Below are 23,618 nucleotides of genomic sequence, written 5' to 3' on the forward strand. Positions count from 1 at the left end.
GTGTTCAAGGGGTAATGTGATGGTAAAACAGCTGGCTTAACACGCCCTCTAGAGTCTTAGCCTTAGACTGCTTGTATCCATGCTACTAGGATAGCTGGTCTATAAGGTTGACTTACAACCAATCATCAATAAGGGTTGTTTGGACTGATACAAAGTGTTCACTAGAATAGTGAACATTATATATCAGGCCAACTTCTCACAGGCGGCTCCGTAGAAGTGTCCGTAGCCGGGCCCGTAGGCGAGACCGTGGATCCAGGTGCAAGATCTTGGGTAAGGCCATGTGGCGATCCCTCGACCTGAGCCTTAGTTAATGTTCGAACGGGGCATAGCTCTTCACCTGAGCTATCTTCCGTGGCCCCATAGGCCTCATTGTCGTCTCCTACCTCGTCGACGACGTCTTCTGTGTCGAGCATTTCGACGTCTGCGTCGTAGTTGGAGTCGATCTCTTCCGCTGGAGTTGAAATCTGCTCTCGATGTTCCTGCTCGTCTGCTTCTTCCCCCTCGAAAATGTTCACCGGGTCAGGGGCCGACTGCTGGGCCTCCTGGCGCGCCACGCGCCGAAGTCGAATCGTTTTCTTGGATCGAAAACGGGAACAAGCCATACATTGGCTTCATCGTGATCCGGCGACAGGCACTTGTTGCACACCGGGTGGACATCGATGTGGGGATACTTCTAGTTGCACACGGGGCACCTTTTGAACGGGCTCCGTTCCATGATGTGGCGTCGAAAGTCTGGTTGCGTTCACTGGGCCTCGAGCACCAAAGAGCCACGCGACTCCTCTGGAAGTCCGACTCGGGAACTGAGCCGGAACAGAGCTGGGCACCGAACGCAAGACAATACCGAAGCTATAGGAAAAGGCCTTCGGGCCTTAAGGAAAGTTTATATCGATTCCGAGCTTGAGTGATCAAATATGCATCCGAACCCAATGGCGGAAAAAAAAATCTGGGGATGGAGTCGATGCCCATGCACACTGTAGTCCAGGAGAGGAGCCACCTATCTTGTGATACTTCGAAGACTCTTCCAGGACAACAATGTGCAATCATCCGGACCCAACACTAGGCGGCGATCTATGCTATAGATATGAATTCAGCAGCCCACATGCCTCGAACCATTGCTAAATTTTCATTGAAATGTTTGTTAACCTTTAAAATACCTTTATATGCTTTAAAAATTATTGCAATAACCAACATTTTTACTAAACTGTTTTCAGCTTAGACCCCAGGACTGAATCTAGGATCCAGTCCTGGAATTACAAAAGTGAACTATAAAGTAATCAGCTGTATTTATGTAGAAAAATCCATTGAGCTCAATGTTAAATTGTGTTTAGAATTGTGTTGCCTACTGCAACCATTGTATCTATTGTGTTTACAAAGTTTATTGCCTCTTTGCAAAGTAATGACCTGAGAGTACTCTTATTGAGAAAAATATATTTTGATACCTGTTGGTTCTAAAAATAAAACAACTATATCGTTTGATATAAAAACTATTGGCCTAGAGTTCAGTTCTTAAGTGTGTGAAACCTTTTGCTGACAGTGTGTACAACAAATGCTTTACACTGTTCTCTGGTACTGCCTTACTGCTCGACCAAGCTACCACTTTAGAGTGTAAGGTCAGGCCTGACTTTAACCTCTGTTATACCTCTGGGGATTGTGGACTCTATACACACTGTACCTCACTTTGGTCCAGTATATATAGAGCCACTTTATCACAGAAGGGTTTTCATGAACTGACTTTGGTACAATTATCAGGATAACAGAGAAACATCCATAATGTCAAGTACTCTGTACTACTAAACATCTCCACAATAGCTGCACAACCTATAGTACACCAAGAGTGGGTGGAAAAACTGTCATGGAATTTTGTTTAAGGGAAAAGGTGGTGCTAATGAGTCAGCAAGAGAAGGAAACACACTGTAGTAGGGCTTTCAGTTTTATAGTTTATTGTGCACATTACTCAATAAAATGTTTATCCATAAATGAAGGAGGTAGAAGATAAAGGAAGCATTGCAATGATTAAGCATTCTTTGAAAGGCTTTTGAGATTCATCGGCATTCTCCTTTTTTGATATTGGATTGTTTTGTTTAGAGGTAGTACAAATACTAGGCTTACTGTATGCAGAAGCACATTAAGGTTTTTAAAAAACATAGAATACAATTATATAAATTTGACAAACAAAAGTGCTCGAAGAACAAAGACCATCAAACGCCTTCAGCGAATTGTCAAAGTTGGGGAGCTGTTTTTTTTTTTTTTTTTAGGGATGAGGAAGGAGGAGTAGATGACTTGCAGGGAGAAGGAGCAGCATGGGTGAAGAAGACAAAATGTAGTTAGAAAAAAACACTGGGATATGGTCTGTTAAAAAAGGGGGTAGATGTGCTTACCTTCATGAAGGTTGCCAGGTTGGGATTGTAGTCGTACAATGAAGCCACAATGTTGAATTTGATCTTAACAGAGATACCCTCGCCCAGGTTGTTCTCCGACGCTATGTTGGCCAGAAGGTGAAGCAGCTCAATCTGTGATGCCCTAGGGGAGGAAGATATTATATGAGACTGTTCACTGGTGTACATTTTTTGCATTTCTCAGAGGAAGAATTCACAAGGTCATAGGTCTCGAGTCTGGTGAACACACACACACACACACACACACCTGTCAGTCCCCTTCTTGCCTCGTGCCTGGAGGATCTCATTTAGTTTCTTTACCACTATGACCGGGGTGATTTCGGTGCCTTTGGCAAACATTTTGGGCTTTTCCTAAAAAAAGGAACAAATGCATCAGCCTATGGATCAGTAAACATGGTAAGAAGAGAAGACAATGGGGTTAGGGAGAAGAGGAAAACGGGAAATCTACCAATTTGTATAACTAGCACTGGTACTTTTACTAGGGTTGCACACCTTTAAGAACTAATCTTCAACTTGAGGCAAGTATCTGCCTGATCCATTACCAGAGTACAGGATCTAAGCAATTAAATCTAAGTAGCCATGAGAAACAGGAACAGAGGGGGAGGGCAAGGGAATAGCACAGACGAAAAACACACTTGGCAAGAGTAACCTGGAAGTGAGAAGAAACAATGAAAGAAATTTACAAAAGTGAACAAACCCTTTAACATTTGGGAAAGAAGTAGAAGAGATACGAAGCCCACGAATGATAATGCAATGGCGGAAAAGGAAAATTATATAGTGGGACCCCTCTTCACAAGCTTACCTTGACTAATGGAACACCACCTTTAACTTTCTCCCATTCGCCACCTGCTTCTTCTTCATGCTCATCTTCTTCATCTTGAGTCTTCTTACCTTTTCGGTCATGCTTCTTTTTAACTTTTTCTTCTTTCTTCTTCTCGACAGCCTTCTTGCCCTCCTCTGTCATGGGCCTACGGGTGGGATGAAAACACAGGCTCCTTAAATTAAACACAAATCCTTCAATTTAACCTAAAAGGAGTGAGAAAACCAGACTGCAAAAGAGGATTTGCTCTTCAACTCCATGGAAGTGGGAGCAGTAACAGCAAGCAATGTGACTAGGTGGGTGGTATCCAACTTTTAGTTGGCCTGGTATATGCTGCTCACTAGTTCTTCTAGTGATCACCTTGTACCATGCCAAGCAACCCTTATGATGATTGGTTGTAAGTCAACCTTATAGACAAGCTATCCTAGGGGTAGCATGGACTAAGCAGTCTTAGGCTAAACTCTGTAAAGGCATGTGAAGCAAGCTGTTTTACCATACACAATCCCCTTGAATACCAAATGAAAGGACACCACACAGATATATATTGAAAATATATATAGATTTATTTCTACAACTATCCCCTATACTCTTTATGAGCACAGAAGCAAATGCGTTAAAACAAAACACAGTTTAAATATACAAAAGTTGCACAATTTGGATGAGCCCTAGGGGCCACCTAAACCATATACTAAAATAGTGGTATAAGAACCACAATGGGGAAAGGAAAGAGGCCTAGGGCCTGGGGAATCGCTGGAGCTGTTCGGGACTAGCAGTGATGAAGTCGGGAAAGGCCCGCGGGACTCGGGTGCAGCGCTTAAAGCGCACGCATGCACCAATGTAATGTCAATGGTGCATAAAAGTTACAAAGTTAGTGTTTTAAGAACCTTCCGATGGACCTACAAGGATAAAACTTTAGACACAGGCACTAGAGGTGTATACCAGTGTGGGAACACCGGCGTTGCTGAGTTACCTCACCCACAGGAAGCGGGTGCACAGGTGCGAAGTAGTGTCGGGTTTCGTCACGCAGGTCGATGGTGCTTGGAGCTGAAGATGCTGCAGGCGGGTCGTCGAGGAGAGTTCCAGTGGATCCAAGGGTGGATCTGAAGAGGTGAAGACCTGAAAGCAGAGGGGACAATGTTCAAAGTCACTAGCCAGTGACTACCGTGGAACCAGGATGGAACCAGGCAATGTCGGGTGCAAACAGGTGAAGAAGTGAAGATTGTCTCTGCAGCCACCTGGACACGAAGAGGTCAAGGACGTCCAGGCATTGGTCACGAGCTGTCCCACAAAGGCTCTAGCTGATGGCGGTGTCGGCTTCTTGATCGGAGCAAACAGGCCTTGGCTAATGCAAGCCACGCAGGAATCGATGCAAGCTTCTCACTCGGACCAGCAAGGTCAGAGCGGGGGCTCCTTTTCAGGGGAGCAAGGGCCAGTCTGGAGCAACCAGACCAGCGGTGTAGTTCATAGTTTTCGTCGCCAAAATGGCCGCTAGCCGCGTGGCAAGTGGCCGGATGGCGCGTCGAATGGCAAAGTGCAAAAGGGCCCCACGCAGATCGTGGAGATGCTGGGGGGCTGATCTTCGGTGCAAATGCTGCTCGGTGTCGGGGCTTCTCAAACCCCAAAGCACAGCGTCGAGGGTGCCTCGGGTACTGCGCAGTCAACTTCTCGTGGGTCTTTCAAGGTGTCCGGTCCCACGTCTCTCGGTGCCTCCACGGGTCTCTTCTTTTCAGGGACTGTGGATCGGGCTCTGAGATGTCTGGGAATCCAGGTCTTGTCGGGCTCTGGGCTCGGGCGGGAGGCGGCGGCGGCAAAGCAGACGTCGAGTTGCTGGTTGGTGCCTGTATTCACAGGGTGGTCACTCCTTGGCCACAAGGGAGATTCTCTTCAGTCTTCTGTGCAGCAGAATGTCGAAGTCCAGTTTTCTTCTTGGTTTCAAGTCGAGTTCAGGATGATCTGAAGTCTTAGGACACAGCTCCTACCTCTTATTCCAAATCTAGGGGCCGGATTACCTGCTAGGTCCCTCCTCTGCGTGGGACCAGGAAGGGAGGTGGTTACACCCCCTTTCCTTTGTCCAGCTTCGCGCCAAGACTGGGGCTGGAGAGCCCCAGCACCGGTTTGAACTGGCCTATGCGCAGGGACACCTTGTGTGCCCCAGGCATGTCTGATTCTATTCAGCCCTGTCCTACCCAATACACAAAATCCTGTCTGGGGTGGTGCTAGCACCTCCCAAGGCAGGAAACCCTTTGTCCAGGCCTCCCTCGCTGGAAGGACTCCCAGCAGCAGGAGGTCAGACTTGTGTGTGGTGGCAGCATCCATTTTGTGATGCTAAGGCTCACGTTTAACTTTAACCGGGGTTCAGGTTAGGTACATGTCGTGTCCCTCTAAAAGGGTGGAATGCTACCCCCGTCGCCAGAACTGGCGAGGGGGTAGTATTCCAATTCGTATGACACCTTACTCGACATGTTTTGATAAAGCCAAACCAAAGATAGCATTTAACCGCGAGGTTCATAATGCACTTAAGAGTATATGGGTATATGGTATAGCAGTATCATGGAACAGCTATAAGGACATGGTTCCGAAAGCTGCAGACAGGCTCAGCTCATGCCAGAGCACCATCTCACATATTTCCAAGCACTCTGCCTCCAGGATTGATGAGGCCTTCCATAGGAGTGGCTGATAGGAACATATGTGTCCATTTTAGGTTAGATATAGGCATACTATACCTAAGTAAGGGGTGATTACACCGACTTACCCCAGCTGAGTGATCAGCCAGTGTGTCAAATATGGAGGCCAGGCCAGGGGTGGCACAATATGTGCTGCAGCCCCTGGTAGGCCTTGGAAGCTCCTATGCCCTGGGTACCTGGGTTACACTGTTACAGGGGCCTATAAGGTGAACCAATTCCAATTGTGTATGTACCTAAGGTACATGGATTCCATTTTAAGGAGAGAGCAATTAGCCTGGGGCCCTGAATAGCAGGATCCCAGGCCAACTAAAGTCAAAAACCAGCTAAACACCAGGCAAAAAGCTTGGGGGTAACCATAGTCATATATCCACCTTCCTACACCCCCCTTCCCCCCCCAAACGAAAGGAGATAAGGCTATCCTTGACCAGGTAAGCCTATATTGCCTAAGGGGCCATATAAGGAAGTACCAGCTCTGGCTTGGTTACCCCCTGTCTCATGGTCCACTAAGCAATCCCTCACCCTAGGGGTATCTGAGGGTCTCCACCATAGGGAATCTCTACCTGTGGTGTGTCTTGGCAAAGTTAAAGGCTGATGTTGAGATGGAGTACTGAAGTGAGATTCCTCTGTAGGACTCCGCTTCCTCCAATCACTTTCCACCATGTAGGCCTTTCTTTCTTTGACTGAGTTGCACTGTGCTCTCAGGGTCAACCTCTGGCTACCTAAAGCTGGAGGCTGGGTCCCCTTGGTTGGGTTACTGGAGGAACAGTTCAGGTTTGGGCCCCAGGTTTGGCTGTGCCCAACAGAATCCATCTGTGGGAGGTCCCTAACTAATTTTAAGGGGGATCCCTCAGGAGTTTTTAAAGTTTTCACCTGGCTAGGGCTGCTAGCTTCGGTGCCCCTAATCTGTTGATGTGGGTGCTTTATTTGACAGAGGGCCCTTTGGGGCTCACTGTCCTTCATGTCCTCTGCAGCCCTGGGCTGACTAAGGCAAGGTAGAGAGGGGCAGGATACCTGCTCCGGACTGGGTCCCACCTGAGAAGGGTCCACTGACATCAGGGGCTCTGTCAGGCTAGGCCTGACCACCTCTGGGGCAGTTCCTTCATCAGGGGTAAGATCAGTTCCCTGAGGAGGCTGATCCTTTCCTAAAGTCTGGTGGGAGGGAGATTTCTCTTCCTCCTCAATGCTCTCTGTTTGTGTGGAGTGATCCATCTTTTCAGGCTTCACAACACATGTATCAGTTTGAGTTTGGGCTGTGGCCATCACAGCCCCACCAACCTTTTCAGGAGGAGACTCAGTTTGGGTATGGGCTGTTACCATCACAGCCCTGCTAATCTTTTCAGGAGGGAAGTTAGCTAAAGATGGGGCTGAGGTCTGCTCAGCCCTACCAACCTTTTCAGGAAGGACATCTTGGATTGGGGCTGTAGCCATCACAGCCCCACTAACCTTTCCATGGAGATTTACCATTTTAGAATGGGTTTGTTGTTCAACCTCAGCCCAGGCTGAGATTTCCAAATCATTACCAAGTAGGCAATCTACAGGCAAGTTTGCTGACACTGCCACTCTCTTTGGGCAAGTGACACCTCCCCAGCTAAGATTGACTACTGCCATGGGATGTTTGGTTTCTATTCCATCAATGTTTGTCACCTGATATTTGGCATCAGGTAAAAGTTGCCTTGAGGGGACTAGACATTCAGCCACCATGGTGATGCTAGCCCCTGTGTCTCTAAAGGCCTCAACTTTCAAGCCATTGATGAGGGGCTCCTGTCTGTACTTGCTCAAAGTGTTTGGGCAAGCAGTGAAGTTGGCAAACCCCATGCCATTTTCATAGACAAGAGTATCTGAGGTAGGGGACCTGGTTAGGCCAGAATCTACCTGTGTTCCAAAAGTAAATCCACCCAAATTCTTGGGGGTGCTCCCACCACCTGGGGTACACCACTGCTAACAGTGACAGGAGGTGTTGGAACCTTACCTGGAGGTATATTTTCCTTATTACCATTCTTTGGACAACAGCTGTCTGTTTTCCAATGGCCAACCTGTTTACAGACATGGCAGTAAGGCTTTTTCTGTGTAGAGGAAGTGTCTTGGAACCCACCCCCATCCTTGGAGTTTTGGGGCCCTGGGGAAGTTTTCTCTTTGGTTTTATCCCCACACCTTTCTCTTGAGGCTTGGTAGTCTCTTTCTTTTGGTCACCACCCTTGTTCTTAGGCCTGATCCTGGTTCTCACCCATTTGTCTGCCCTCTTACCCAATTCTTGTGGAGAGGTCAGATCAGAGTCCACCAGGTGCTGATGTAGAAGCTGATTTTGACAATTACTTAAGATTTGCTCTCTCATAATTAAATTATACAATCCTGTATAGTCTGTAACCTTACTTCCCAGCAACCAGCCCTCCAGAGCCTTAGTGGCACATTCAACTAATTCAGACCAGTCCTGAGTCTGTGTCTTCTGGGTGTCTCTGAACATTAACCTGTACTGTTCAGTGGTTAAGCCTAACCCATCAATCAGAGCACTCTTCAGGACCAGGTAGTTTCTAGAATCCTCATCACTAACTGTGAGGAGTCTGTCTCGGCCTCTACCTTCAAAGGAGAGCCACAAGATTGCTGCCCACTGCTCCTGAGGGATCTGCTGTACTCTGCAGGCTCTCTCAAGTGCAGTCATCCATTTGTGGATATCATCCCCAGCTTTGTAGGGGGGCACAATCTTACTCAGGTTTCTATTGTCATAGGACCTGTCTTTATCCTTAGGGATAGTGCTGCCACCAGTGGATCCTAATCCACTCTCTCTAGGCTGTCTTGCTCTAGCAAGCTGCTCTTTGGCCAGGGCAACTTCTAATTCTTGCTTCTGGATCCTAAGTTCAGCCACTCTCATTTTGGCCTCATGTTCCCTTCTCTGAGGGCTAGACATCACTCTTCTGGAGTGACCATGAGAACCTCTAGAAGCTTGGGAGGTATTGGATTCACCTGAGTGATTCCTTCTCCTCCTGGGCTCCTGGTTAAGTCCACTTGGGGGTCTGAGTGGGTTGGACCCACTTTCAGTCCCAAATAGGCTTAAGTTAGCCTGGTTAAGCCTGCTGACTAACACCTGACTATTTCTCTCATCATCAGACCCACTTTCTTCCTCCTCCTCCTCTTCTTCCTCATCCTCAGGCTGAGTATCCCCAGTGGTCTGGTTTTCCTCATCTATCTGGATGACAGGGACAGGGGCATCAGTGTTATCATCTTCAGAGGGAGAGCCTCCATCTCCAGTCCCAGAGGGGCCTGGTTTGGAGGTCTTTAGAGCTTCAGATTTGTCTAAAAGCTCCCTGAGGTGGTCTGCTGTAGGGGTAGGACACGTTTTGATTCCTCTTAAGGAACACAGCTGCCTCAGTTCTTTAAAAGTAAAGATAGCAAATTTGGATGGTGCCCTTGGAGGGTCACTTGCAACAGAGATAGGTCCAGTGGATCACTCTGCTCCAGACATTGCTCTAGTGTGGGTGGAAATGTTGCAATCTACCTACACTGGTGTTTTCCTACTAAACCTATCTAGTAGTTGTAGTCAGGGTGTGCTACTCCCTATCCTCTACAACAACTAAGTTCAGTAGAACTTCAGTATACTAGTCTTGTTGGTTGATATGCTTTATTTCGATACATAAATATCTTAAAAGCAGTACATACATTAATAGAAAATACGTTATCAAGGCCAATAATAAAATACATTTGTAATTTAAAAAGGATAAGACAATCGGACTGTTACAATAAATAGTTAAGAAAGAATTAAATTGAAATAGAGAACCTTTTTAAACAAATCAACCATGAGCATTTTAAAAATTTTGAAACACCACAGACAATAGGGGAGGATGTATCAGTCAGTAAGATGCGGAGGGCCACCAAGTGCTGGCGTGTACCTAAAAGTCTACACAATGGTATGAGCCAGCGCCTCCTTGGTGCACAATAGTCCGGGCATTCAAAAAGAATGTGTGCCACCGTCTCCACCCGTGTCACACAAAGCACAGAAGGGCGAGGACTGGGAAGATGATTTCCACCTGGACACCAGGTTGCCTAGAGGTAAAATGCCCACTCTGAACTTAAAGTAGAGAGCCCTGTCCATTGGAATAGAGATGAGGTCCAGATAAGGCTCAAATGCCACCACATCTTTGATTTTTAAGAATGCAGCGGTCGAATTGCAGTGTCGTGGGTTACCAATGAGTTTGGAAAATACCCAGTCCCAGTATAGTTTCTTCAGGGTGGCCTTGGGAGGAGCAGATAGAGTAGCCCAAGAATCATCCAGACCCAGCTCCCCCAGGAGACTCTTGACATCCCTCAGCTCCCCCAGGAGACTCTTGACATCCCTCAGCCATTTTATTCGGTGCCATCCCTCCATTGCAATCACCTCAGACATCCCTGCTGCATATGAGGCTAGCTCCGGGACCCTCCACAAGCGAGCCCACAAGAGCAATGGCCGGAGTCGCACCTGGTCCGCGATTGGTCTGCAGCCCAAGTCGAGAAGCACCGGAACTGTGGGTGTGCTTGACGGAAGAGCCATAAGTTCTTTCAGGAATTTACTTTCCGCTTTAGCTAATACCTCAAGGTTAGAGGTGCCCCACAACTCTGCCCCATACAGGGCGGCAGTAACCCCTCTAGCTTTGTAAATGTCTATAACCGGGGAAATGCAATGTTTAGAAGATGAGCGATATTCCCTGAGTAGGACGCCAGCCAACCTTTTGTGGCTGAGCAGCATCTTGTGAATGTGTGGAGTCCAACTCATGGAATTGCTAAGGCGGATCCCCAAATAATCAAACTCACAGACCCTCTCCAGGGGGACAGTATTCAAAACCGGGGGGCGCCCTAGTTTTTTGGGAGGATTCATGGTCAGGTATTTGGTCTTATCTACATTGATCGCCAAGCCCATGAGAGAGCAGAACTCCTGGAAATGGTTGAGGAGCTTTTGGAGACCCTGGGGTGTCTTTGCGATAAGAAGGGTATCGTCAGCAAAGAGCAGGGTGGGGATCCGAATGCCCGCCAGGGACGGAGCATCTGCTGGTTCTTTAAGCAGGTACTCTACCACACCGTTCACATACAAGGAGAATAGTGTGGGGGCTAACACACATCCCTGGCGGACACCCCTGCACACCGGTATCCTATTGGTTTTCTCCCCATTCGTACCCCACCGCACCTGTGCATAGTTGTCTGTATGAAGTTTAATCAAGAGCGACAGGATATAGGGGGGAAGCCCCAACCCCTGCAGAACCCTCCATAGCTCCTCCCTAGGTCAAAGGCAGTCTTCAGGTCAATGAAGGCCAAGTAAAGACTGCCCTTGCCCAGCACCACCACCTTCCAATATAGGAGCATCAGACTAAAGACCTGTTCGATCGTCCCAGTACCTGAACGGTATCCCGCCTTAAAGTCAGACAGTATCTTATTATCATCAGCCCATTGAAGGACCCTCCCCAAAATCACCTTCCTGACCACCTTTTGGGAAGAGTCGATGAGGCTAATGGGCCTGTAATTAGCGGGGTTGTCCCGACACCCCTTTTTGAATATCGGGACAACCTCTGCCCCCTTCCAGGAATCAGGTACTAGTGCGCCCCCCACGATTGCATTTAGTAGCGTAGCGACCAGATGCCCCCATTCCTTGGGATCGGCTCGTAGCAAGTCACCTGGTATCCCATCCGGCCCAGCTGCTTTTAATGGAACCAGGGACTTGATTACGGCCTCCACCTCCCTCACGGTAAAGCCATCTATGACACTAACATTTGCATCATCCCCAAAGGAAAAAGACTCACTAAGGTCCCCTTCGGGTCGAGAGTACAGGGCCTCAAAGTGGTTGTACCAGATCTGAGCGGGGATATTACACGTGACCAGCGATACATCTGGCCTATTCCTAGTTCTAACCAAACTCCAGAAACCCCTTGCATCCTTTCCCTTACTTGCTACCAAAAGGTCTTCCCAAAACTTCTCCTCCCACTCCTTTTTCGCCGCCCTTAGGGTGAGGAAGTAGTCCTTCCTTGCTGTCCTAATTGCTAGTTGGGACTTAGATTTGACTGCCCCTATCAAAGCTAGTCTTGTTTTAATGTACCTATCAGGTACCTGTATGATCTTTCAAATGATACTCTCAAAGATTGTAATGGTAAAACAACAGCAAGCTCAAATCCCAATCCGCTGCTCACCAATGTGAGAAGTTGGCCTGGTATATGCTGCTCACTAGTTCTAGTGATCACCTTGTACCATGCCAAGCAACCCTTATGATGATTGGTTGTAAGTCAACCTTATAGACAAGCTATCCTAGGGGTAGCATGGACTAAACAGTCTTAGGCTAAACTCTGTAAAGGCATGTGAAGCAAGCTATTTTACCATACACAATCCCCTTGAATACCAAATGAAAGGACACCACACAGATATATATTGAAAATATATATAGATTTATTTCTACAAATATCCCCTATACTCTTTATGAGCACAGAAGCAAATGCGTTAAAACAACAGTTTAAATATACAAAAGTTTCACAATTTGGATGAGCCCTAGGGGTCACCTAAACCATATACTAAAATAGTGGTATAAGAACCACTATGGGGAAAGGAAAGGCCTAGGGCATCGCTGGAGCTGTTCGGGACTAGCAGTGATGAAGTCAGGAAAGGCCCGCGGGACTCGGGTGCAGCGCTTAAAGCGCACGCATGCACCAATGCAATGTCAATGGTGCGTAAAAGTTACAAAGTTAGTGTTTTAGGAACCTTCCGATGGACCTACAAGGATAAAATTTTAGACACAGGCACTAGAGGTGTATACCAGTGTGGGAACACCGGCGTTGCTGAGTTACCTCGCCCACAGGAAGCGGGTGCACAGGTGCGATGGTGCTTGGAGCTGAAGATGCTGCAGGCGGGTCGTCGAGGAGAGTTCCGGTGGATCTAAGGGTGGATCTGAAGAGGTGAAGACCTGAAAGCAGAGGGGACAATGTCCAAAGTCACTAGCCAGTGACTACCATGGAACCAGGATGGAACCAGGCAATGTCGGGTGCAAACAGGTGAAGAAGTGAAGATTGTCTCTGCAGCCACGCGGACACGAAGCGGTCAAGGACGTCCAGGCGTTGGTCACGAGCTGTCCCACGAAGGCTCTAGCTGATGGCGGTGTCTGCTTCTTGATCGGAGCAAACAGGCCTTGGCTAATGCAAGCCACGCAGGAATCGATGCAAGCTTCTCACTCGGACCAGCAAGGTCAGAACGGGGCCTCCTTTTCAGGGGAGCAAGGGCCAGTCTGGAGCAACCAGACCAGCGGTGTAGTTCGTAGTTTATCGCCAAAATGGCCGCTAGCCACGTGGCAAGTGGCCAGGATGGCGCGTCGAGTGTCAAAGTGCAAAAGGGCCCCACGCAGATCGTGGAGATGCTGGGGGGCTGATCTTCGGTGCAAATGCTGCTCGGTGTCGGGGCTTCTCAAACCCCAAAGCACAGCGTCGAGGGTGCCTCGGGTGCTGCGCAGTCAACTTCTCGTGTGTCTTTCAAGGTGTCCGGTCCCACGTCTCTCGGTGCCTCCACGGGTCTCTTCTTTTCAGGGACTATGGATCGGGCTCTGAGATGTCTGGGAATCCAGGTCTTGTCGGGCTCTGGGCTCCGGCGGGAGGCGGCGGCAAAGCAGACGTCGAGTTGCTGGTTGGTGCCTGTATTCACAGGGTGGTCACTCCTTGGCCACAAGGGAGATTTTCTTCAGTCTTCTGTGCAGCAAAATGTCGAAGTCCAGTTTTCTTCTTAGTTTCAAGTCGAGTTCAGGATGATCTGAAGTCTTAGGACACAGCTCCTACCTCTTATTCCAAATCTAGGGGCCGGATTACCTGCTAGGTCCCTCCTCTGCGTGGGACCAGGAAGGGGGGTGGTTACACCCCCTTTCCTTTGTCCAGCTTCGCGCCAAGACTGGGGCTGGAGAGCCCCAGCACCGGTTTGAACTGGCCTATGCGCAGGGACACCTTGTGTGCCCCAGGCATGTCTGATTCTATTCAGCCCTGTCCTACCCAATACACAAAATCCTGTCTGGGGTGGTGCTAGCACCTCCCAAGGCAGGAAACCCTTTGTCCAAGCCTCCCTCGCTGGAAGGACTCCCAGCAGCAGGAGGTCAGACTTGTGTCTGTGGTGGCAGCATCCATTTTGTGATGCTAACTAAGGCTCACGTTTAGCTTTAACCGGGGTTCAGGTTAGGTACATGTCGTGTCCCTCTACAAGGGTGAAATGCTACCCCAGTCGCCAGAACTGATGAGGGGGCAGTATTCCAATTCGTATGACACCTTACTCGACATGTTTTGATAAAGCCAAACCAAAGATAGCATTTAACCGCGAGGTTCATAATGCACTTAAGAGTATATGGTATGGCAGTATCATGGAACAGCTATAAGGACATGGTTCCGAAAGCTTCAGACAGGCTCAGCTCATGCCAGAGCACCATCTCACATATTTCCAAGCACTCTGCCTCCAGGATTGATGAGGCCTTCCATAGGAGTGGCTGATAGGAACATATGTGTCCATTTTAGGTTAGATATAGGCATACTATACCTAAGTAAGGGGTGATTACACCGACTTACCCCAGCTGAGTGATCAGCCAGTTGTGTCAAATATGGAGGCCAGGCCAGGGGTGGCACAATATGTGCTGCAGCCCCTGGTAGGCCTTGGAAGCACCTATGCCCTGGGTACCTGGGGTACACTGTTACAGGGGCCTATAAGGTGAACCAATTCCAATTGTGTATGTACCTAAGGTACATGGAGTCCATTTTAAGGAGAGAGCAATTAGCCTGGGGCCCTGAATAGCAGGATCCCAGGCCAACTAAAGTAAAAAAACAGCTAAACACCAGGCAAAAAGTTTGGGGGTAACCATAGTCAGATATCCACCTTCCTACATTAAGGTGTAACTTTAGAAGCAGGAAAACTTCAAAAAGAAGGCATTTGGGTATTTGGAGCCTATTTCTCAGCCTCTGCCAATGACCCGATTAATATGATTTCATGAAACCACTCATCAGTATGGAGATCTCAACTCCTCACCACCACAAAACCACTTGTGTTCAAATGCATTTTCTTGGAGATTAAATGAGAAAAAGAAATCCTAATGAAAAGAGAAAAAGAAACATACTTTTTCAAGAACTTGACTGCCAGAGACGCGTATTTGCCTTCTTCATCATCAGAGGAGGAATCGGATTCATCCGATTCAGAGCCCCAATCTTCATCAGAAGATTCTTCTTCTTCATCTTCTTCCTGGGGGAAGAGTAATCGGTTATAGAATCCACCACTGAGCTCAACGCACACAAGAAGGACTAACCTTCCTAATGAGAATGAGCTACTACAACCATATACCCATCTACCAACATTTGAAATACTATCTATATTTTTGGTGGTGAGAAGTTGTCTTTAATTTTTTAGCAAGGCTTGTATATTCTTGATGCGTGAACATTAACAATCTGGGTGGAATGAGTTCGCCAGTGGTTACATTCTAGATCATTATTGTTTAGCTGACCTTTTCAGACTGCGTAGGTTTCCCATACAGTTTTCTTTCGTCCTCTATGGAAGTCTACCCTGGCAGATTCGGAGAAGTTGGTAAAATCTTTGTTTTTCTGCAAATCTGTAAACATATCACTTGTTCTGCAATTAATTTTCTTTACAAAATAGGTTGAAAATCAATGCTGTGCAGGGGGTCTTCCAAGCCGCGCACAAACAGGGCCGCATATACCTAAGCTCCCAGATGCCTGTCCAGTATTCCTCGCCATTCTGTGGCTGGAGAACCGCTATGGGGATAAAAATATACTGTCAGGAGCACAGAAAACAGCTACATGGCTGTGGCTGCACATTTAGGAGAGGATACCTGGTTCGTCTGAAAAAGCTGCAGCCTCTCACAAGCGGTCGGCATCTGGCTGAGTCCCCCATATGCTGCATAGGAGATCTGCGGGGCTTGCCGGGTGAGGCTCTAGAAGAAGCAGTGTCCTTGGCTGGCACAGGAGGGCTGTGGTGGGCTGCAAAGGAACGTTGCGAACCACACCCGAGGGTGCCTTCCCTACCCTTGAAGCCATAGAAGGAGTGCGGTGAGAGACCCCATACAGCGGAGAAGTACAGTGGGTGGGTGTTTGGTTTGGACTGAAGAGAGACAGACTGCAGCTGATGGAGGCGAGGAGTTGCAGAAGGTGCCCCTGGCGCCAAGAGTGAGTAGGTGGCAGTGCCTGTGACATGGGTACTGCACAGCTATGTGGATGCATGGTGAAGGAGCCAGGTGGTCTGCATCTGTAGCGTCCCACACAATTCAGGGACCCGGTGGCACCCATGCTGTAAGAAGCTGGCTCTCTATAGTGCACTAAAACGAAGTACACTGTAGAGTGTCCCGGCAGCCCTTATTGGTTTACAGGGCTTTCTTAAAAAATTCCAAGTGCTCTAATTTGTGGTAGTTTTGAGCATATGAATGTCAGCAGCCCTACATGCCAAGAACAGATGCATACTTGTAAGTAGCGTATTCCGTTCGAGGCATGTGGGCTGCTGAATTCATATCAGTGCATAGACTGTATTAGCAGTATCTCCTGTAGCGGTGGTTACCTATGCCAGCTGCAGCCGTTTGAAAAAGAGTTTTGAGGACAGTCTGGCCTACAGCTTGCTGTTTTGCTTGCACGTCTACACAGTAGTGTTTTGTGAAAGTGTGTATGGTAGTCCATGTGGCTGTCTTACAAATGTCTTCAAGAGAAATATTCCCCTAGGAAAGCCATGGATGCCCCCATCTTTCTTGTAGAGTGTGCTCTTGGGGGGGACTGTTAAAGTGCGTTTTGCCTTCTGGTAGCATATTTGAATGCATCTAACTATCCATCTGGCTAATCCTGACTTTGATATTGGATTTACTTTATGTTGTGGTGAAAAAGCAACAAATAATTGCCATGTCTTTCTAAATGACTTAGTTCTGTCCACATAATAAAGCAGAGCCCTTTTTACATCTAGTGTGTGTAGGGCTCTTTCAGCTACTGACTGTGGATTTTGAAAGAACACCGGTAGTTCTATTGATTGATTAATATGGAAATTGGATACGACTTTTGGCATAAACTTAGGGTTTGTTCGGAGAACCACCCTGTTAGCATGTACTTGCATGAAAGGTTCTTGAATTGTCAGTGCTTGTAACTCGCTAACTCGCCTGAGTGAGGTAATGGCAATCAAGAATGCCACCTTCCACATTAAGAATTCAAGTTCGCATGAGTGTACAGGTTCGAAGGAGGTCCCATAAGTCTGGTGAGTACTATATTTAGATTCCAGACTGGGGAAGGAGGGGGTCTTGGGGGGGATCACCCTTTTAAGACCCTCCATAAAAGATTTGATTGCTGGTACTCTAAACAGTGAAAGGTGTTGCCTGTTTTGAAGGTATGCTGCTATAGCAGCAAGGTGTAGTCTTATTGAAGAGTATGCTAGGTTGCACCTTTGAAGGTGTAGCAGGTAACATATAATGTTTTGTATGGAAGCATCTAATGGGTTGATTTGGTTATTGTTGCAGTAAATAACAAATCTCTTCCATTTACCTGCATAGCACGCTCTTGTAGTTGGTCGTCTTGCCTCCTTAACGAATAGTTTTCTTACCTGTCGGTGTAGTTTTGCAGCTTGAAGATCTTTCTGGATTCACTATGCTGTGCATTATTCCGCGGTCTTGTGGTTCGGTTCGGATTCGTAGTCTTTTTTTTTTTTTTCGTAGCCCAGGTGGGCGTCGGCATCACACTTCCTGGGTGTATTTCCGGTGACGTCGGCATGCTTCCTGCGGAAGCTCCCACTCTTGGGCGCCATCTTCGGGTTCTTTTTTTCCGTGTTTCTTTCGTTTCCGAAGTAATGGCAATGTTCTATTTAGGTGATATTTTACCGCTTTGTACTCTTAAAGTCCTTTCTCTTTTAACCACCTCTTCTCTCTCCAGCCTCATCTTTCTGGCGGAGGTGGGTGGGTTCGCTAGTGAATCCAGAAAGATCTTCAAGCTGTAAAACTACACCGACAGGTAAGAAAACTATTCGTTTTGCAGCGTGAATCTTTCTGGATTCACTATGCTGTGCATAGATTTTGTAGCGGTTTCTCATCTCTGTGGTGGCTGGGTGGAAGATGAGCGTTGGTTATTGAATATGTGCTGGAGCACCTTTTGTCCGACTTGTGCTTCCTTGTTCATCTGTATGTCCACACAGTAGTGCTTCGTGAACGTGTGTACCGAAGCCCATGTTGCCGCCAGGCATATGTCCTCTATGGGTGTGTTAGCCAGGAAGGCTATTGTAGCACCCTTTTTCCTAGTGGAGTGGGCACGTGTCCCCTCTGCTAGCTCTTGTCCTGCACGTTTGTGGCAGAGTTGAATTGTCTGTGCGATCCACCGTGCAATAGTCTTTTTGGTTACTGCCTTTCCCATGAAACTGTTAGCGAATGACACGAAGAACTGTTTTGATTTCCTGTGTCCCTTCGTCCTCTCAATGTAGTGCATGACTGCCCTTCTGGCGTCCAGGGTGTGCAGAGCCCGCTCTGCGCTAGTTGTTGGAAAAAACTCGGTATCTGTATAGACTGGTTCATGTGGAATTTGGATACCACCTTTGGCATGAAGTGTGGGTCAGTCCTCATCACAACCCTATCATTGTGTATTTGTATGTAGGGTTCTTGTAGCGTTAGCGCCTGAAGTTCGCTTACTCTTCGTAAGGACGTTATTGCAACCAGGAAAGCTGTGTTCATAGTTAGCATCTTTAGGGAGGCCCTGTGAAGTGGTTCAAAGGGTTCCTTCATGAGTTCCGTTAGAACTAAGTTCCATGCAGGTGGCGGCACCCGCTTGGGTGGTGCGATCCTTTTCGCTCCTTCTAGGAATCTCTTCACCACCTGTGATGTGAAGAAACTCCTGCACGTTTCTCCCCTTGTGTAGGCGACTATCGCTGCCAAGTGAACTCTTAACGAGGATGAGCTAAGGTTCCTTTCCAGCAAGTGTGTCAGGTACTTTAGCACTGTGGAGTCCTTCTTCATTTTATTGTGAAGTCTTTCTTTCCTGCACCACATTGTGAATCTTTTCCATTTCGCAACGTAGCACTTCCGAGTGCTGGGCCTTCGTGCCTCCCGAAGGACCCTCAGGGTGCTTTCTGGTAATCTCAAATGTGCAAACTCTATGTCCTCAGGAGCCACGCTACTAGGCTCAGGCTCTCTGGCTCTGGGTGTAGCACCTCTCCGTTCTGCATGGAGAGTAGGTCTTTCCTCCTGCCGAATCTGTGGGGTGCACACTGTGTCATCTCCATGATCTGCGAGTACCATGTCTGTCTGGCCCACTGTGGCGCGACCAGTATCAGGGTCATGTTGCTCGCTCTGCACTTGCTCAGTACTCTGTGCATCAGTGGTATCGGGGGAAAGGCGTAAGCAAATGTCCCGGACCAATCTATCCATAGGGCATTCCCCAGTGACCCCTCCTCGGGCTGTCTGGATGCGAAGTTTTGGCATTTTGCATTCCGGCGTGTGGCAAACAGGTCCACCGATGGAGTTCCCCATCTGTCGAACAGCCACCTTGTCTCCTGAGCATTGAGCTCCCACTCGTGGGATGCCGATGTCTGGCTGCTGAGCCAATCTGCCTGTATGTTGTCCTTCCCTGGTAGGTGTATGGCTAGCAGGTCTATTTTGAGAGGGATGGCCCATCTCCATATCTCCTGCGCCAGCGTTGAGAGCGGGGCTGACTGTGTGCCCCCCTGCTTGATGATGTAGAACATCGCGGTGGTGTTGTCTGTCTGTAGCAGCACCTTGTGTTTGTACAGCCTTGTTTGGAAAGCTTTCAGTGCAAGGAAGATTGTCTTCAATTCTAGGTAATTGATGTGCTTTGTCGCATCTGTTTGCGTCCACAGTCCCCTCACCTTGAGCTCCTCCATGTGAGCGCCCCATCCCTTCAGGGATGCGTCTGTGGTGATGGTCACTGTTGGCGTTGGGGGTGTTAGAGGCTTTCCCCTTTGTAATGTTCTCCATGGTCCACCATGTCATCTCCTTCTGCACTGCGTGCGTCACAACCACTAGATCCTCCCAACTGCCTGTAGCTTGTGACCATTGCTCCTGTAGCCATTCTTGAATGGGTCTCATGGGGAGACGTACATTGGGTACCAGGTGGATGCATGATGCCATCATCCCCATGATCTTGCTCGCAGTCCTCACTGTCCGAGCTTGTCCCTTCCGGTAGAGGCGAGTTTCCTTCACCAGCGCCCTCTTCTCGCTGGGGAACACCTTGCCCTATAAGGTGTTGATCTGTGCTCCCAGGAAGATCTTCACTTGTTCTGGCTCCATTGATGATTTCTTCCAATGGAAGAGAATCCCAGGCTTATGAGCGTGCTCGTCACTGTATGTGCGTGCTGCTTGCATTTCTGGTATGAATTTGCTTTCACCAGCCAGTCGTCCAGGTAAGGGTATACGTGTATTCCTTGCCTTCGTAGGTGCGCTGCGACTGCAGCGAGGCACTTTGTGAAGACCCTTGGTGCTGATTTTAGCCCGAAGGCTAGTGTCGTGAACTGGTAGTGGCTTTCTCCGATGGTGAACCTGAGCATATGCTTGTGCTTTCTGTTCATTGGGATGTGCAGGTAGGCGTCCTTGAGGTCTATTGTGACCATGAAGTCCCCGATCTGCAATTGCGGGAGCACCTCTTGCAGGGAGGTCATTTTGAATTTTTGCGTTATTATGAATTTGTTCAGGAACCTTAGGTCCAGAATGGGTCTCATTGTCTCGTCTACCTTTGGCACCAGGAAGTACGTTGAGTATATTCCTGTGTTTCTTTCCTTGAAGGGTACCCGTTCTATGGCCTGCTTCCGCAGGAGTTCCTTTGCCTCTTCCTGAAGACACTCTAGCTGTTTGCTTGCTAGTTGTTTTCTCTTTGGTTTTCTGCTTACTGGCCTCCCCTCCAACTCTATGCAGTAACCGAATTGGATGATGTTGAGGATCCATTTGTCTGATGTGATTTTTCTCCACTCCTGAAGGTAAAATCTTAACCTTCCTTCCAATGGTGTTATGTGGTCGTAGATGTCTAGCTTATCTTGATCCCTCTGTAAGGGCCGCCCCCTGGGATCTTTTCTGTGGGTGGGCACACGGAGTTTTTTGAAGTCACTTAGAGGCGGGCTGCTGTCCCCCTCTTCTATTCTGGCCACGTCCGTTTCCTCTCCCTCGAAAGGACTGGCCTCTTTGTTGGTATTGCCAGGACTGCTTCTGCTGACCCTGCTCGACCTGCGAGTGTCTGGTGCGTTTGTTGGAAAGCCTGGTGTGATGTACCTGGCTGGTTTCCACCTCTCCCGCCAGGCCTCCGTGACGGGGTGCCCCTTTTGTTGCCTCTGAACTGCAATGCTCCCATGGACCTTGCTGTTTCATTATCCTTCTTCAGTTGGCTGAGCTTCTCATCAACTGTTCTGAAAAGCGTGTCGCCGTTGAACGGTGTGTTCAGAATGCTGTGTTGCACCTCGGGTTTGAAACCTGAGATCCTTAGCCATGCGTGTCTTCTTTCAGTGACACCCATCATCATGAGCCTGCTGGCGGTGTCTGCTCCATCCAGGGCCGTCTTAAGGCAAGAATTTGCCGCGTTCTTCCCTTCTTCAACCAGCTTTTCGGCCTTCTGTCTGGCATCCTGGGGCAGGTCCTTCACCAACTGCCCCAGCTCCTCCATGATCTGGTACATGTGCCTGTTTATCAGGGCGTTGGAATTAGCCATGCGCCAGTGGGTCGCGGCATTCCGTTCGATCCTTCTGCCCACCAGATCCATCCTTTTGCTCTCCTTATCCGGAGGTGCTCCAGAGGTAGTGGGTACGTTAGCCCTCTTCCTTGCTGTGGCCGTGATAATGGAGTCTGCGGAGACCATCCCCTAAATCTAGGGTGGGTCCTTTGAGGAATGTTTGTATTTTTTCTCTGTTCTGGGAGTTACTGCCTTGCATGTTGCGGGCTCCCTGAATGCTTCCTTCCCCTGGGCCAAGACGCTGTCGAGCATTGGCAGGTACTGGCTCCTTGTTTGTGTTGGGAGCAATGTCTCTAGAAGGAAGTCTGCTTTCTGCTTCTCTTCATCGAGCTTCAGCTTGAATGCCGCTGCGGCAGACCTTATCACCGAATTGTAGGCCCCGATGTCGTCCGGCGGCAAGGGCCTCGAGGGATACGTGTCGACCGCCTCCTCCGGGCTGTCGGTCTCGACATCCATGTAATCCACCTCCTGTAGGTCAGAGGGGGCCGACTCTGCGTCCGTCCTGCTGTCCTCTTCCTCCCCATAGTTGTAGCTATCGTAGGGATTCTCGTACTCTTCCTGGTCGTCGACCACCTCGACGTCCGGGTCTTGGTCTTGTTCTTCGGTGACCTCGTCTTCCTCCTCGACCACCTCCACCACCGGTGGCCTGGTCTTGTGAGGGATCGTGAAAGCTTTCATCTTTGCGGAGAATTCTTTCTTCCGCTGCACGATGTTTTCCATTTCGGCTTCGAGGCGCCTTCTCCTTTTCTCCATCTCGGCCGCGTGTTCCGCGTCGGATGGTTCGGCCGCTCTTTTTGGCGGTTGGCTCGGCGCCGTGCCTTTCGGTGCCGAAGTTTTCGACGTCGACGTCAAACCGGATTTTGGGTCTCTGGTCGGCGTCGGTAGTTTAGGGTCCTTGTCCGTCGGCGTCGATCGATCCTTTTCGGGGACGATTTTCGACGACTTCTGCTGTTCAACAGCTCTCGGCGCCGGGGACTCCTTCTCAGAGGATCCGCTGGGCCTGTGAGTACTCGCGGACACCTGGTGCTTCGGCGTCGGCGCTTTCGAGGCCTTGCCCTCATTTTTTCGAGACTGTCTCTCGGGTTCTTGGGGGCCGGAGAGTCTCCTACCTTATCAGAAGTCTTCGTGTAATCGGTCTCTACGACCGCGTAGCTGTAGTCTTCGGCGGCAGCGTTGTCCTCTTCCTCGGAAGACATCCCCAGGTCGTAGAGGGACGGAGTCGGGGCCTTCCCCTGCAGGGTGGAGTGCGCTACCCTCTGTCTCTCTCTCACACGAAGGGTCTTCGGGGTGAAGGCGGAGCAGGCGTTGCAGTCCTCGCTTTCGTGATTCACCGGTAGACAAAGGTTGCATACCGGCTGCTGGTCCTTTTGCACGTACTTGTGGTGGCAGTTACGGCAGAACTTGAACGGCGTGTTGTCCATCATCGAGCGCTCAGGGCCTCCCTGGTCGCGTGTTCGTCGACGGTCGTCGAGGATCTCGACTAATTCGCCTCTTCCTTTGCTGACTCCTCGTCGATGAAGTCCCCTGGAGTCTTCAGATGACTTTCCTTTGTGATTTCTGTATTTTCTTCTCTTCTTTCTCCAAAAATGTCTGGAGCCCAAACGGGAACGATCCAGACCCGACTGCGGAAAAAAAGAATCTGAAGATGGCGCCCAAGAGTGGGAGCTTCCGCAGGAAGCACGCCGACATCACCGGAAATACACCCAGGAGGTGTGACGCCGACGCCCACCTGGGCTACGAAAAGAAAAAAAAGAAAAGACTACGAATCCGGACCCAACCACAAGACCGCGGAATAATGCACAGCATAGTGAATCCAGAAAGATTCACGCTGCAAAATGATGTTCATTCAGTCTTGTGGCAAGTTAAGGTTACCGAATTTTAAGACTTCAGGAGCCAGATCGCTAGTTTCATCTGATTGGGATCTGGGTGTCTGATTTCTCCATGGTTCGGAGTTAGAAGATGGGGTGCGAGGCACAATCTTTGATGAGGAACTACTGAAAGCTCCAGGAACGTTGTGTACCACGGCTGTCTCGCCCATGTGGGAGCAACTAGGATTAGTGTG

General features: G+C 48.9%; 1 protein-coding gene across 1 annotated transcript in view; it reads right to left on the minus strand.

Moving 5' to 3' along the window:
• EIF3C (eukaryotic translation initiation factor 3 subunit C) overlaps nt 1–23,618 on the minus strand; it is a 683,261-nt gene that overhangs the window by 292,604 nt on the left and 367,039 nt on the right. The window contains exons 8-11 of the mRNA XM_078652326.1: nt 14,980–15,101; nt 3,199–3,364; nt 2,644–2,747; nt 2,379–2,520 (exon numbers count right to left, since the gene is read on the minus strand). Coding sequence (XP_078508452.1) covers nt 2,379–2,520; nt 2,644–2,747; nt 3,199–3,364; nt 14,980–15,101 — 534 coding nt within the window. The remainder of the gene's footprint in view (nt 1–2,378; nt 2,521–2,643; nt 2,748–3,198; nt 3,365–14,979; nt 15,102–23,618) is intronic.

The sequence above is a fragment of the Lissotriton helveticus genome, chromosome 7, assembly GCF_964261635.1.
Source record: "Lissotriton helveticus chromosome 7, aLisHel1.1, whole genome shotgun sequence".
Classification (NCBI taxonomy): Eukaryota; Metazoa; Chordata; class Amphibia; order Caudata; family Salamandridae; genus Lissotriton; species Lissotriton helveticus.